The following is a 16,069-nucleotide window of genomic DNA, read 5'->3' as shown; positions in this document are numbered from 1 at the left end:
CGTATGAAGATGTGAGGCCCCGGACCGAGACGCCCATCGGACCGGACCGGACCGCATCGGGACCGCCTCTGGGTGAGTATAATCTAACTCGTTTTTCTTATCTTTCAGGATACATCGGGGGCTTTTCTACAGCATTACAAAATGCTGTATATAAGCCCCTGATGCCGATGGCCTTAGCTTATAGGCCATTTTTGGGGTGACAAATTCCCTTTAAACAACAAAGCCATGGACAATGGTTGCACTTTGGAATTGTAACAACCGGGTGCCAAGTTGCACAGAGTTTGCGAGGAGGAACACCAGAGAATGCAAAGGTCTCTTTAACACCACTCCAGTGTCTTGTTGTTTTGTTTTGTTTTTTTTTTACTGCTGCAGGGGTGCTTCTAATCTAAGGTCCCTGCCCCTACTGATACTTACGGTACCTGCCACCGTCTTCACCTTTTGTGACCTGCTGTATCGCTTTTGAGCGAGCGAGACGGAGGTCACAACACAATACAAGTCTATGACCACCTCGTTCTCGCCCTCGTAGACTTGCATTGAGAGCTTGTGATGTATCTTCTGACTTTCGGCCAGTCAGAAGTTGCGGTCACAAGATGGCGCCTTGGGACCGGAGCGTCGGACGCCGAGTATAAGACTGCGGTCAGGGAACTTAAATTGGAACCACTACAGCACTGAAAAACAGCAAACCCCCCGCTGGAGTGCTGCTTTAAATGTGCTCCATTCTATTAATATTATAATAACAATAATAATCTTTATTTTTTATTTAGCGCTAACATATTCCGCAGCGCTTTACCGTTTGCACACATTATCATCGCTGTCCCCGATGGGGCTCACAATCTAATAGGTTCTTCTGTTGCTGGATGTCTTCTCAGTATTACCACTGCAGTGATGGAAGTTTTGTATTTTTCATGTACAATGCTGTACTGTATCTAGACGTTTTCGGGCACATTCCTGCCCATTGAAGCTTATGACCTAATTTTAGTGACTAGGATCCTAGGAGACAGCGACTTGTCCAAATAGCAGAGATACATTAATAAACAGGAAAATGGCCATTATTTTCTTTTCCAGTGGAAACATTTTAATTTTAGAACAGTATTTCTGCTGAAAGCTTCTTTGCAGTCTTTCAGAATGTCATGAGACTCTTGGTTCGCTGATATGCAGTAATGAGAATATAATCCTATGATAAACTCCACATGAGTAAAATGTATACTGCATTGTTAATCTCCACCCACGCTCGGGCCTTAGATCTTTACAGTGTAAATCATGTTGTTTGGGGGGTATGCTGTACCCTCAGGGTCTCACAGCAGATGGAATCATGGGAAACTCTTGAGGGCTGTGTTCTTTCTGGTAAAGCATGAGTTTTTCTAATTCTTTTGTTGTTTATGTGCATAATTTGTACTTGTAGACACTGGCCTTCCCCTGGCCCTTAATTTCTGTGCCACAAGTCAGTTCCTATATTCTTGGTACTCCTTTAAAGTGGGTCTCTGTGCCTAATATTCCACCATCTTTAGAGTAGCGTATTAGATCTACACGTCCCAATTCATAATCAAATGGCAGCAAAAAAAGCTAATTCCGTAATATTTGGCTAATAGGAGGGCAAATCGCTTATGAGGATAGGAGACATCCGTAATATAAATATCGCCAACATATTCCATAGGACTTTACAGCTTAGCAAGGACATGTGTAGTCAGTACAAAGTATCACATATTACAATGAGCGAGATCCGTGCTCACAAACTTACAATCTATAAGGGCACGTTCCCACGGTTAGTAAAGCTGCAGGTTGGATGCTGCGTACATCTGCAGCATCCAACCTGCAGCGTCCAGATGTTACAGCATAGTGGATGGGATTTTAAAGGGAACCGGTCACCCCGAAAATCACGGGTGAGGTAAGCCCACCGGCATCAGGGGCTTATCTGCAGCATTCTGTAATGCTGTAGATAAGCCCCCAATGTTACCTGAAAGAGGAGAAAAAGACGTTATATTATACTCACCCAGGGGCGGTCCCGCTGCTGGTCAGGTCAAACGGGCGTCTCCGATCCGCTGCGGCGCCTCCCATCTTCATTCCAAGATGTCCTCTTCTGATCTTCAGCCACGGCTCCGGCGCAGGCGTACTTTGCTCTGCCCTGTTGAGGGCAGAGGATAGTACTGCAGTGCGCAGGTGCCGGAAAGGTCAGAGGCCCGGCGCCTGCGCACTGCAGTACTTTGTCTGCCCTCAACAGGGCAGAGCAAAGTACGCCTGCGCCGGAGCCGTGGCTGAAGATCAGAAGAGGACGTCTGGGAATGAAGATGGGAGGCGCCGCAGCGGACCGGAGACGCCCGTTTGACCTGACCAGCAGCGGGACCGCCCCTGGGTGAGTATAATATAACGTCTTTTTCTCCTCTTTCAGGTAACATCGGGGGCTTATCTACAGCATTACAGAATGCTGTAGATAAGCCCCTGATGCCGGTGGGCTTACCTCACCCGCGAATTTCGGGGTGACAGGTTCCCTTTAAGAAATCCCATCTCCACTATGCGTTCATCGGCACCCGCAGATCACCTGCGGAGACAGACATGCAACGCGTCTTTCCAGACCGCAGCATGTCAATTTATCTTGTAGAAACACTCAGTCTCCGCAAGATAAATCTCACCCGTACAATGTATTGGGCGCAGTGATTCCGCACGGCTCAATGAACACATGCGGAATCAACTGCGCTCAAAAGCCTTGAAAAACTTTCAAGCATGTGATGCTCGTTTAAACTCACCTATGGTAATTGACAGATGTGAGCAATATAAAAATCACACCTGAAACAAGATAAAGGTGAAGTTGGCTCAATCTTTGCATTGTTTGAAAAATATCAACAATCTCAAGATTACAAGTCCATCTCCAGAGATCTTGATATTGATTTGTCAACAGCGTGCAACATAATAAAGTTTACAGCTCATGGCACTATAGCTAATCTCCCTGGACATGAATGGCAGAGAGAAACTGAGTACGGATGGTGGGTAAGCAGCCCCAATTAAGTTACACAGAAGTTCAAGCTGTTCTGTAAGGCTCAGGGTGCATCAATGTCAGCACGAACTATCCATTGACATTTGCATGAAATGAAACGCTATGGCAGGAGACCCAGGAGGACCCCCACTGCTGACAGGCATGATAAAAAAAAAAAAAAAAGCTAGACTGCAATTTGCTAAAATGTACGCAAGAAAGCCAAAAATCCTCCTGGGAAAGTGTCTTGGGGGGGAGAACACCGTGCCTACAGTCAAATATAGTGGATGTTCAAAGATGTTTGCTGCCTTTGGCAGTGTGTTTGTTGACTGTGTACAAGACATCATGAAATCTGAAGATTGCAAAAGGATTTTGGATCACAGTGTAGTGCCCAGTGGCAGAAAGCCGGATTTGCATCCTAGGTTATGTGTCTTCCAGGAGGACAATGACCCCAAACATACTTCAAGAATCACCCAGAAATGGAGACCAAGTGCTGCAGAGTTCTGAAGTGGCAGCAATGAGTCCAGACCTGAATCCCATAGAACACCTGTGGAGAGATCTTAAATTGGCTGTTGGGAGAAGTCACCCTTTATATATGAGAGACCTGGAGCTGTTTGCCAAAGAGTGGTCCAAACTTCCAGTAACAATAAGCTTGTTGATGGTTATAGAAAGCAATCGATTGCAGTTATTTTTTCGAGTGTGCAACCAAATAAGTTGAGGGTGCCAACCATTTTGTCTGGGCTTTTTTTTGGGCTTTGTGTGAAATTGTCCAATTTGCCTTTTTTTTTTTTTTTTTTTTTTTTTTAATTTGGTTCCAATAAACACAAAAGAAATAAACGTGTATAACAAAACGTGTAATTTCTATAGTTTTCTGATAGAAATACTTCATTTTCTGGAACAATTTCAAAGGTGGCAACACTTTTCAGGTGTGTAGGTTACATTTTTTATAATGGATACAAAAGCAGGAGCATCGCCAGTGTAAGTTGGGTGCAGAGCCTCCCTGGCAAAGACCGAACCATCCAGATAAGAAGTAAAGAATCGCAACGAAACACTAAACAATTAGGCAAAAAAAGTGGATTATTAGCCTGTAGAGATGGGCGAACGCAGACAGAAATGTTCGTCTTTCGCATCGGATAGTCACTGTTTGGGCTCGACCAGCAAACAGACTTTCTGCTGAAGTCCAGTGTTCGGGATAAGTCCGTGGTGGCTGAGGAGGGAGACTGCTTAGATTGTTGGTTGTTTTGTTTTGTTTTTTCCCCCAGACACTTAGTCCTCCAAAAACCACATGTGAATAGTCTCCTAGACTAGAATGGGTACATGTTCTAACCGTGGGAAATGCAGATGGTACATGTCTGTGGGAAAACGGACATCTGGATGAGGCCTGTAACTATTTTGTTTTTAGTTTTTGATCTTGCTGACCAGTTGCATTTTTCTGTTCTTTTTTTGCCTTTGTAAATATAATAAGAGGCAGAATAGCTGTATGCTTTATCATTAATTTACATAATTAAAAAAAAAAAAAGTATTTTCTGCTTAAGACGCGTTGCTGTCGCAGGCGCCGCCGCTGTGTAATCTCCTCTTTGTGCATTCTACACTGCTGTTCTCGTGCTAGGACTGAATCCTGCAATTCATTGTAAATGAAAAACATGCTGCTCCATTCAGACATAAGACAATTCTTGGAAATGCCACACACATTTAAGGAAATTGGAGTCAGACTTGTATTGTAGGGCGAATGAATCTGAAGAGTAGTGAAATGAACTGCTAGGCCTGCAATAAATGCCGGTGTAAGGGCCCCATGTTGCCTTTTAGATCATTTGTGAGCCTTTGTCGCCTTCAGAATTACAATTAAACGCCATTATTTGTACTATGTCTGTAGCATGGGTGGCTTCTTGGGTATGTGCGTAAATGCATTACAACATACTGTTTATGATGATGTTAAACCACATGTTGTGCTGGGTTACAAGATGTGTTTATAAGAAAGTGTAACTTCCTCTTTACATGGCTCCTTCAATGTTCCTTAAGATACAAAATACTGATATTTTTCTTATTTTTCTTGTCATATGAAAGTAATCTTTGTAATATGTCTCCCGAGTTTTTATAAGATGACAACTTGATATGTTTTCATAATGACAGCTTGCCCATGCCGTAACCTGTTTTACAACACTCTTTCCCAGGCTACAAGTTAAAAATGCGTTTATGGCACAAATAACACTTTCTAGATATTGTTCGGAATCTTAAGCTCTGTATCTTGCCATACGCTTTTCGAGTGGGTGGCTTGTCTTCATCACGATTCTACCAGCATTATAGGTGCTGATACATCTCTTCTTTCACTTCCCAGAATGCATTGCTTCAGCCAGTGCCAAACTAAAAGCCTGTCTTTCTGTTCATACTTTGTTTGTACACGAGGCTCACGTCACTAGTTGTTTTTTTCCTTACACTAGGAAAAGTGTATTATGCTGACATAGTTTCTGCATGCCTGTTTTGGTTTGACATTCATAACTTCAAAGACCACTAAAAGCCACAGCACATAATTATGATTAATATAGTCTTGCTCACATCTTGTCATGTTACTTCCTTTTTGCATAGTAATCCATCAAGGTGTCCTTATGTGAACTATGGAAACCTAATGCCCCTCGCTTTCTCCGTAAACGATTAGTGTTGGGTAACGTTGGAAGATCACAGTCTATTATGGGGGTCATACATTTTTGGAGTCTTCTCAACCGCCATCTTGGGTTAAGTAAAACAGTTCTATGGTTTCTTATTGTCAGAGGGATTCCTTTTATTTTACAAGAAAAAGTGATTTACTAATCTGCCTTGATCCTGGGCGACCAATAGACCATGAAACTTGTGATTTGTGTATTTTGAGACTAGTTGTAGGGCTGATATTAAGGCGTAATATGGTATTGTAAAGGCTCATGTGTGTTTTGGCTCTATTCTCTTTTAGATATTTGGAGTCTGGGTGTCATCCTGTTCATGCTTGTGTGTGGGACTCCTCCATTCCAAGAAGCCAATGACAGTGAAACTCTGACGATGATCATGGACTGTAAATATACCGTACCCAAGCATGTGTCCAAAGGGTGTAAAGAGTAAGTGTTGATTTTTCTCTTTGATGAACTTCTGTTTTTTCTGTTTCATATGAAGTACCAGATTAATAAAAAAAAAACTAGCTTCCAGGAGCAGTAGTCATCTATAATATTAAACCTACTGAGAAGCTTTGTGAAAGGGATCACACCCTACCTCCCGTTATGCCCCACCATTCTGGTATCAGTGTTAGATGACTTTGTACTATACTTCTTAGCTGGTCCTCCGACCATGGATGTTTAACAAAAGCCTATAGTAGTTCTGGAAACAATGGGACATTACCTAATTTTCTAAGGTATTCATGGAGTTTTGAAGACTGCTTTGGCTGAAGAAAATATTTTAGGAAGCCATGAATACTAATGCAGTCAATTCTTTTATATTTTTAGCAGGCAAGTAATAAGTCTCAATAGAAAACAACAAAAGTACTTACATTGGTTACTTTAGGGGTTTTTTTTAAATTAATTTTATTGATGCAGCCTGCTAATGGCACTAAAGTAATAATAATAATCATTTTATATAGCGCTAACATATTCCGCAGCACTTTACAGTTTGTACACATTATCATCGCTGTCCCCGATAGGGATTCTAGATTGTGAGCCCTATCAGTATGTCTTTGGAATGTGGGCGGAAACCTGAGAACCCAGAGGAAACCCACGCAAATACAGGGAGAACATACAAACTCCTTACAGATGTTGTCCTTGGTGGGATTAGAACCCAGGACCCCAGCGCTGCAAGGCTACAGTGCTAACCACTGAGCCTCCATGCTAGACTGACTCGTTAAACTCGAAGTTGAACTCTGACGGGTTCACATCTCTTTTCCAGAGAATTCAGACCTAGATCTATTTCTTCCAAATCTCATCGGTTTTCAACTGATTTATTAGAAAATTGGCTCCTAATGAAACAAAAAAAAAGTTGTTTTATGTGTTAAAAAAAAGGAAAAGAACTGATGCAACTAGAATAAAACCTGAGAAAAAATGTGTTCCTTTCCTTTCGGATGTGTGAATGTAGCCTATTATAGAAGATTGGTATACCGCTTAGATGTGTATGTGTTTTCTGTCTGTTCAGTTTACCATAACTACGCTTCGTCACTTCTATTCCCAGCCTGATCACACGTATGCTCCAGAGAGATCCTAAAAGAAGAGCATCTCTAGAGGAAATTGAAAACCATCCTTGGCTGCAAGGAGTTGATCCATCACCTGCGACAAAATACAACATTCCTCTAGTGTCCTATAAAAACCTCTCCGAGGAGGAACACAATAGCATTATACAGAGGATGGTCCTGGGGGACATAGCTGATCGAGATGCCATTGTGGAGTAAGTGCTTACTACCCATTTCCCAGCAATTTTTTTTTCTTATTATTGAACTGAATCTTGAACATGCTACTTTTGTTTTACACAAAGACCCAAATTTGTATGGGTCTTACATGGAAAATGGTTTGATTCTTCGTTTTGTTTTTTTAATTTCAGTGCCTTGGAAACCAATAAATACAACCACATTACGGCCACATACTTCTTGTTGGCTGAGAGAATTTTGCGAGAGAAGCAAGAAAAGGAGATCCAGACACGGTCTGCCAGTCCTAGTAACATCAAGGCACAATTTAGGTACTGATCTATGCATCAAAATAATGGTGTTATCTCAGACTTTAAAATTGATGGTGTGTCCTTAGGTAATATTAGATTGGGAGTCCAATTCCCAACACCCCTTCAAAACAGTTATTTAACAGGTCTTTAGTATAAGTGTAACTTCATGGGAATTAAGTGATTACTAAATAGACTTAAACCAAAGAAATGAGCCGTGGCATAAATAGGTATACATGCACTGTGTATGAGGATGTTCACTGTGGCCGTTTAACAGACAAAAACCAAGATAAAACAACATGAGCATATACCCTACAGCAAATGAGTAAATGGTAGTATTACCAATCTGGGTACTTGGTTAACACCATTTTAGTAAAAAAGTGAAAAAGCCATCCCACCGTGTCAAGGTGTTCCCAATCGGGAGAGTCCTATCCTCTAGTATTGAAAACCTCACCTTGTGTCAGCCGATCTCAATATAGATAGGTGTAGAGCAGGATCGGGGTCTGACTTTTCAGACACTGTTCACATGGAAAGCTGTATTGATGACGCAGAACGGTAGCTAGAAAACTTTGAAACAGACCCCTTTTAAACATCCGATCAGCAGGGCTACGAGGAGTTAGACGCCCATTGATGAAATAGTAACGCCCCATACTTGGGAGAGACCATCAATTTTTAAGTAAACACTTCTGTATTGTCTTCAACCTATTCCCTATTTCAACTTAAACTATTAAAGTTTTTGCTGCTAAATCATTCATTGTATCCAATTAAAATAAGTTAATCTAGTCTCCAGCTCTTCTATATCCAATGTGTGCAGCACAAATTTGAATACCATAATGGGTAGTCTTACCAGTGATCAGAATACTGCTGTCTACATGCACTGCAATATGTTGTCCTGATAGGCATAACCATGCTGTACGAGCCTCTGGAGACCCTGGAACCAGAGGGAAGTATGGAGTAATTTTATTTTACGAGGGGTAATATAATATTTAGGAAGGGGTTGTCCAGTTAGTGGACAACCCCTTAAATGGCTATGGTTACTTTTATATTTGAGGAACTAAATATTAATACATAGTACTTAAGTTGATGTGGGAATATACTGGATATTCACATAAGGGATCAGCTTTGTAAAGTAAATAATAAGTCTAATTTGTCCAGAGGAAAAAGTAACTGTTAATGAGCCTGTTAATGAGCGAACGTGCTCGGATAAGGTGTAATCTGCGCACGCTCATGTGCTAACCAAGTGTCTTTGGCATGCTCGAATACTGTTTTCAAGTCCCCGCAGCTGCATGTCTTGGGGCTGTTAGACAGCTGAAACACATGAAGGGATAGTCCAACAACCATACGAGACATGCAGAGCGGGGACACGAACATATTATTCGAGCACGCCGAAGACACTTGGTTAGCATGCTCCGATAACTCCTTATCCGAGCACATTCACTCATCACTACTGTTAATGAATTGGTTAAAAAAAAAAAAACTGTAAAACTAAATATCATAAACACATAATCTAGCAGATGTAGTATTGCATTTGAAATGTCTATGTTTTTGCTCGCTTTATTCAGAAACTGTTGCTTGCTAACTCTCGGGACAAAAGGTCCAAGGATATTTAAAATCGACTTTGCTATAAGCCTCCAAAGGATGGCGCTACAGCTGCTGTCGCATGCCACTGATCCCTCTCGGCTAGCATAGAGGGGAGCAGCCTGCATACAGATTGGGGGTCACTGTTATGGTTGCACTCCACACTAACGGGTGTTTTTCCTTTCAAAAAACATAACCACTTTCCATTTAAATCCATTTGCTACACAACGCAATGTTAATAAAAAAAATGGAAACAGAACATAATGAGATGAACTGACACAATCTGTTCCTTTCACCATTGAAATCAATGGGTTATAACTGATCAATTAGGTTGGGTTTTTTTTTTTTTTTTTTTTTTTTTTAAGTTCAAAGAGAATATAATAAGTCGCCAGTGTTTTTTGCCCATTTCAACCAATGAACAAGCAGCTCTAGTTGCGACTGAAAGGCAGGCAGGTTGCCTTGGGCTAAATTTATATTCTTCTTTTCTTTGTAATTGTCTACAATTTTGAGTAACTGTTTGTTCTAACTAACGCACTGAATGATGATGTTTGACTGGAGATTTTTACTGCTTATGTTGTAGTTTTATTTCTTTTCATTGTTTGGACTGAATCTTTACATCTGCGTCTGCTCACCAGCGCGGTGCTGCTTATTTGTATCATAGCAACTAAAAGTGGCATAGCAAGGGGCAGAGACTGGCCGGGCTCTTGGGATTGCTCCTATTGTGTCCATTAAATGAGAACTGTAATCAAGTCAAATATAAATCTGCCACAAATAGCACACAGGTTCTTGCACATGAACAGAAAAAAAGCACTAAATGTATTTGCTGTGCTGATAATTTACTCACATAATGCTGCATTATGCCAATTTATTCCACATCAAATTGGCAAAATAAGATTTGCATCCCGGCCAACCTAATCCGTGTTTGTTCACACTCTAGGTGGCAAGAATTTACAGATCATTCATTGAAAATCTAACTTCATGTTCTCACTTTTTGTTTATTTAGTGTGTTTTTATTAACTCTATGATTTTATTCCTTAGACAATCATGGCCCACAAAGATTGATGTTCCACAAGACCTGGATGATGATCTGACAGCCTCTCCGTTAGCCCATGTGTCTGGTCCACCAACACCAGCACGCAGCGCAGAAAATGTGCTGAATGGTCATAGAAATAAAGGCCTTGTTGAACCACTGAAAAAGGAGGATGTACCAGATTTTTCAAGCCCAGCAACTTCAGGAGTTACTCCTGTGGCCCTGAATCCATCAACAAGTGGTAGGAAATGTCTCTTTAGAGTTGAAGAAGATGAGGAGGAAGATGAAGAAGAGAAAAAGCCTATCCCACTTTCAACCCAAGTTGTTTTACGACGTAAGCCCTCTGTTACAAATCGACTAACGTCTAGGAAAAGTGCCCCTGTGCTCAACCAGATCTTTGAAGAAGGAGAGTCTGATGATGAGTTTGATATGGATGAAAATCTTCCCCCAAAGCTTAGTAGATTAAAAATGAACATTGCATCTCCTGGTACTGTGCATAAAAGATACCACAGACGGAAAAGCCAAGGACGCGGCTCGAGCTGCAGTAGCTCTGAAACAAGTGACGATGACTCTGAGAGCAGGAGGCGACTGGATAAAGATAGTGGCTTCACCTATTCTTGGCACAGAAGAGACAGCAGTGAAGGTCCTCCGGGAAATCAGGGCGATGGGGGAGGACAAGGTAAACCAAGCAATGGAAGTACAGGTGTTGACAAAACAAGTCCAAGTGATGGCAAAGGGGGCGGCAGTCCATCCAATTCTTCTGGCGGTAACACCAACAATTCCTCCGGGAACAGCCGCAACTGCTCTGGTTCTGCAAACTCAGTGCAGCAGTCAACAATAAGTGCAGGAGAACTTGTAGAAAGCCTGAAACTTATGAGTTTGTGTTTAAGTTCCCAGCTCCATAATGGGGCCAAGTATATAATTGACCCTCAAAATAATCTGTCATTCACAAGTGTCAAAGTGCAGGAGAAGTCCAGCTGGAAGATGTGCATTAGCTCCAATGGCACTGCCACTAAAAGCGCATCTACAGGCAGTATAAAATTCTTCTCTGACCAAATGTCAGACACTGCTAATGAACTAAAACTTCTGAAGAGTAAAAACTTTAAGAACAATGTTTTACAGCTACCTCTTTGCGAAAAAACAATATCTGTGAATATCCAGCGGAATCCCAAGGAGAGTCTACTATGTACCGCTAGTCAGGCCAGCTGTTGCCATGTCATTTAACAGTCGCTTGATGTACCTAGCAGTGGCACCATTTTTCACGGCTGTGGACATTTACTGTTTTTGTCTATGCCATTTTGTTGTCTTATGTATATAGATTTTTTTTTTTTTTTTTAAAGTGGGCTTTGTGGGCAGTTATTTATTACAATTTTATGTTTTTGCCAGGTAGATCAGCAGCATGTTGTATTTCCATGCAGGCTGCTCGCTGACACTTTTTCGGTAGCTCATCTTGAATATTTTTACTATGTAAATTTCAATTGTTTTAACGAAAACAAAACGAAATCACTTTGAGTGACCTTCAAACATACTTTGTAAGGAGCACTTACAAATCTCATTTTCAGCACTTAAGCTAAGGAGACCTTTTTTTTAGATTTCCTTATTTTTCGCATAATTCCAGTCCTTTACTATTGTGATTGTGACTTACTATTTTGTGTGTCTGAGAGAGAACCAAAGCAATAATGTTTCATGGTAGAATCCTCCTCTGGGGTGGTTTCATATATTCCAAGGCTTGCACTGAAATATAGTGTCCCAAAATGTCAGGTCCCTGTTTTGTCTTATGAATATTAGAATCTACTTTGAACCAGCCTTGAAAATTAAGTAGTGTCCCCAAAAAATTACGCCAACTTTCACCTTTAGTTTTTCACAAATGAAGACCATCTGGATTTCTTCCCTCCTGTCTGGTGAGCCTCATTAGTACAGGTTTAAGAGAAATGTATGTATGTACTCGATTCAGCTAAACTGTTGTATCACAGGATGAATCACTACTGTGTGGTTGCTGACATAGTCAGGTCGGTCCCGGAGCCCCGTAGTACTTCTATGGTTTTGCAAGGATCATGTACTATAATGTCTCTAAGTACCGGTAAAACAAATGCATATTAATGGAATAAGAGCCAAGACATAATTATTATACAAATTATTTATTTGTTTTGTATGATTTTTTTTTTTTTTTTTAAATCTACTTCTAATGTATCTACTGTAATCAAACATGCCTAATGTCTGCTACAATGGCTCCTAGTCTGACGTAACCCCCTAACACCAATGAATCTAATTGGCAGTATTAGGCAGGCTTCACAATAGCGTTCGGCAGGGCTGCGGACGGCAGCCTTCTTCCTCCGTGAAGCCCCGCCCACTTGCCACACCTATTCCTTCAGCTCCGCCTACATCCTCATTCGTTCTGTGTACCCTATCTTTAACATTGGGTACGCAGGCCATGCAGACGTATGTGGTGCCTCCGCATGCGTCATCTTGACGCTGCGTTGACCTGCGTCAAACGCAACATGTTAGGATTTTGTTGCGGTCGGTGCAGCTTCAAAACTACACATGCGGAGGCATCTGCATACATCCGCATGGCCTGCGTACCCAATGCTAAAGATAGGGTACGCAGAACGAATGCAGATGTAGGCGGAGATGAAAGAAGAGGCGCGGCAGTGGGCGGGGCTTCACGGAGGAAGAAGGCTGCCGTCCGCTTCCCTGCCGAACGCTAGTGTGAAGCTAGCCTACGTCACTGAAAAACTGGTGACGGTTTTTATGGGAATTTCAAATGTGATAACTTTTGGAAACTTCACTGTCCTCATTTTATCAGTAAATGATTCAGCACAGAATTTTAAACACTGTATTAAACTTTGCTTTGGTTTCTAATACAAAACTATATTTACAACCTAATTTTATACCTATTTAAAACCGTCCTGGCAGTGGACATTTACTTTAAGATGGATATAATGCACTTTTCCAACATAAGCTTTTTGACGTGTGAAGTGGAATAAGGGCATTTTCTCAGCGGAGTCTGTCCCTTTCAGGATGATGATGGCCACAGGTTTTGGTCTTGGTAACCCTGGCAAACAAAGGCAAACGTATTCCCTGTAAAGGACGCTGCAGACAAAATGTAGCATTACATGGCAGATAAATGGCCATCTCAAATCACAACAGATGCCACTCGCATAGATTACTATTCTGATTGATAGAAAGGGTCATATGCAGAAGACGCCACTCTATGATGTGCACATGCCCTAAAGGGCACATAGAAAGGGATTGTCGAATGATTCAACCCTTTTAACAAATATGTTCCCTTTGCACTAGTTTTTGATCCACTTGCATTATTAAAGATTTTTTTTCCCACATTTTCCCAAATAAGCTGAGTGAGATTTTTAATGAGCTTGTACGAAGGCCAGATTCACATGGCTGACGTTCACAGTGCGAATATGGACATCGATGTCTGCACCCATTGTGGGTCTCTTGTCGTGAACTCAACTGTGTCATAAGCATATATGAGGTTGTTGCGTTCTATTTAGGAGACTCGCGCTCGGTCCTTACATCACAGTGCGTGCTCGAGCTGTAAATGCTGGATGTGTGAACCCAACCTAAACGTGCACCATTGGCCCTGTTCACACAACTGATGCTAATTTCTCCAATTAAATCCAAAGACTGTCTGCAGCCCATGCATGTAAAAAGGGTTTACGTGCAATGAAAATGTTTCAGTGCAGATTCTTGTCTACGCTAGATGAAAACATCTCGGATTATCCCTATTGAATTACAATCAGGTTATCCTCGTGGAGATCTGGCAAATTCACTGGAGACCTCCGAGGGTCAGCATTCAAGTGTTGTTCTGGAAATACACACCATATTTTAAGTTGATGTGTGAACATGGTCTTACTGGTAATATGCAGCTAGATTTTGGCAAAAGCTGTAGAACTTTTTTTTTCGGCCTTTCATTCATAGTGTTTAAAGCCACTAAATGGCTGCCTTTACTGTGTCTTGTTTAGAGTTCACTTTAAGGAGTGCAAAAAAAGTTATCTTCTTGTTTTATAAAGAGCGGTAAGCTGAATGCATTGTGAGAATAGACAATATACATTGGTCCCTATGCTCCGTGAACAGACAACCAAAGACCTGGAACATGGACAGGAATTATGTAGTCAAACACTGGTCCTTACATCTCTCCTGAGTCCTTCATGAATCTTTCACTCTTTACCTACTAAGCTGACACGTGTACAGATCGCATCAGCCGTCTAGCTTCATGACCAAACGGACAGACACATTTTAGCATTCTTATTTATTTATGAACCTGTAACGTGGTAAAGCCATAGAAAAGGTTTGGCTGAGGAGCCCTCAAGCCCCGATATGTTGTAAATGAATAGAGAGATATATCATTCTATAAATTGATAAATTTTACTGTAATGTATAAAACGGCCATATTTTTTTTGTTCCTAAAGGGCATTGGCAATAACTTATTTTGCAGCTGACTTTCCAAGCTTTGTAAATATGTTATATTATTTTTATGTGCGGCCTTGGAATGGCACTTTCTAATTGTCCCCATGCATCTGCTGTTTCCAACTGTTTATATATACATATGTATATACGGTGCTGACTTCTGAATGGCTGTGTCGACAGATAATGCTGCATATAGATGTATTATAATAACCTTATTAGATATGTATGGTTGAAACCCGGGGTGTACAGCAGTTAATCTGTTTCTAAACTTGTTCACAAGTGAGTTGTGTGCATGTGACGTCCGTCATGTTTCCTTGTTCTCTAAATAGGAAGGAGAAATTAAGCACTACATTACGATAATATCGGACCAAACTATTCGCGTGCTCGCAACCTTTCTTGTACCCTCGATTGTCTTCAGAAGTTGCATATAGTTACATTAGTGTACAAATTAAATATTGTGAAAATCAATAAAGTCTTGTATTTTTCCTGTAAATGCATATGATGTAACTGGCAACAATATGTAGCTGAAGATCTAAAAAAACCTATGTAGGTGTAAGGCTGTAGCACTAAAATGAAGTTGTGTTCAGTATCAGTGTGTCTATACCTATGGTGAAAGCAAATCAACCAACGATGTGTACAAGGGTCAATAGAGTAGCGTAGGAACGCTTAACTTTACCTGTGTTAGGTCAATCCTCTTATTTGCAGACGAGCAAATAAATAAAGAAGCTGTGGAACAAAGGAATTTTTATCTCCTTTTTTTTCTTCCGTTCTTGCACCAAAAAATTGTGGTTGAATGTTGGTGTGATCTACTACAGGCCACGACTCATACTTTCTCATTTCTGTAGTTTGTATGCATAAGCCTGCATTATATTTTGTATTGCATAGATGGAAGTCCACTGCTTGTGGTGTATTATATTGTTCATCAAGGTATGTCACCGTGTTGGTCATTAATTGCTCTGTGGCACTATGGTAAAATAACACCACTGCAGGGATCCATCAGGGTGAGAGCTGGTGGTGGAGAATTAGGGTACCGTCAAACTGAAACGACGCTGCAGCGTCGCTGGAGAGCTGTCACACAGACCGCTCTCCAGCGACCAACGATCCCGAGGTCCCCGGTAACCAGGGTAAACATCGGGTTACTAAGCGCAGGGCCGCGCTTAGTAACCCGATGTTTACCCTGGTTACCAGCGTAAACGTAACTAAAACAAACATTACATACTTACATTCCGTGTCTGTCCTCTGGCGCTGTGCTTTCCTCTGCACTGTCAGCGCCGGTCAGCCGTAAAGCAGAGCGGTGACGTCACCGCTGTGCTTTCTGGCTGGCCGGCGCTGACACAGGATGCAGGAGGAGTGCAGAGAAGCAGAGCGCCGGGGACAGACAGCTGAAGGTAAGTATGTAATGTTTGTTTTTTTTA

The 16,069-nt window shown here is 41.4% G+C and overlaps 1 protein-coding gene across 1 annotated transcript in view; it reads left to right on the top strand.

Annotated features, from left to right (window-relative positions):
- Positions 1–15,396, top strand: part of SNRK (SNF related kinase) — a 67,065-nt gene extending 51,669 nt beyond the window's left edge. The window contains exons 3-6 of the mRNA XM_069730042.1: positions 5,907–6,048; positions 7,145–7,357; positions 7,511–7,645; positions 10,238–15,396. Coding sequence (XP_069586143.1) covers positions 5,907–6,048; positions 7,145–7,357; positions 7,511–7,645; positions 10,238–11,453 — 1,706 coding nt within the window. The 3' untranslated portion in view covers positions 11,454–15,396. The remainder of the gene's footprint in view (positions 1–5,906; positions 6,049–7,144; positions 7,358–7,510; positions 7,646–10,237) is intronic.
- Positions 15,397–16,069: the final 673 nt, after the last annotated feature.

This window comes from Ranitomeya imitator, chromosome 6 (assembly GCF_032444005.1).
Source record: "Ranitomeya imitator isolate aRanImi1 chromosome 6, aRanImi1.pri, whole genome shotgun sequence".
Lineage (NCBI taxonomy): Eukaryota > Metazoa > Chordata > Amphibia > Anura > Dendrobatidae > Ranitomeya > Ranitomeya imitator.
The sequence above is the reverse complement of the archived record's forward strand: the minus strand, read 5'-3'. Positions and strand labels throughout refer to the sequence as shown.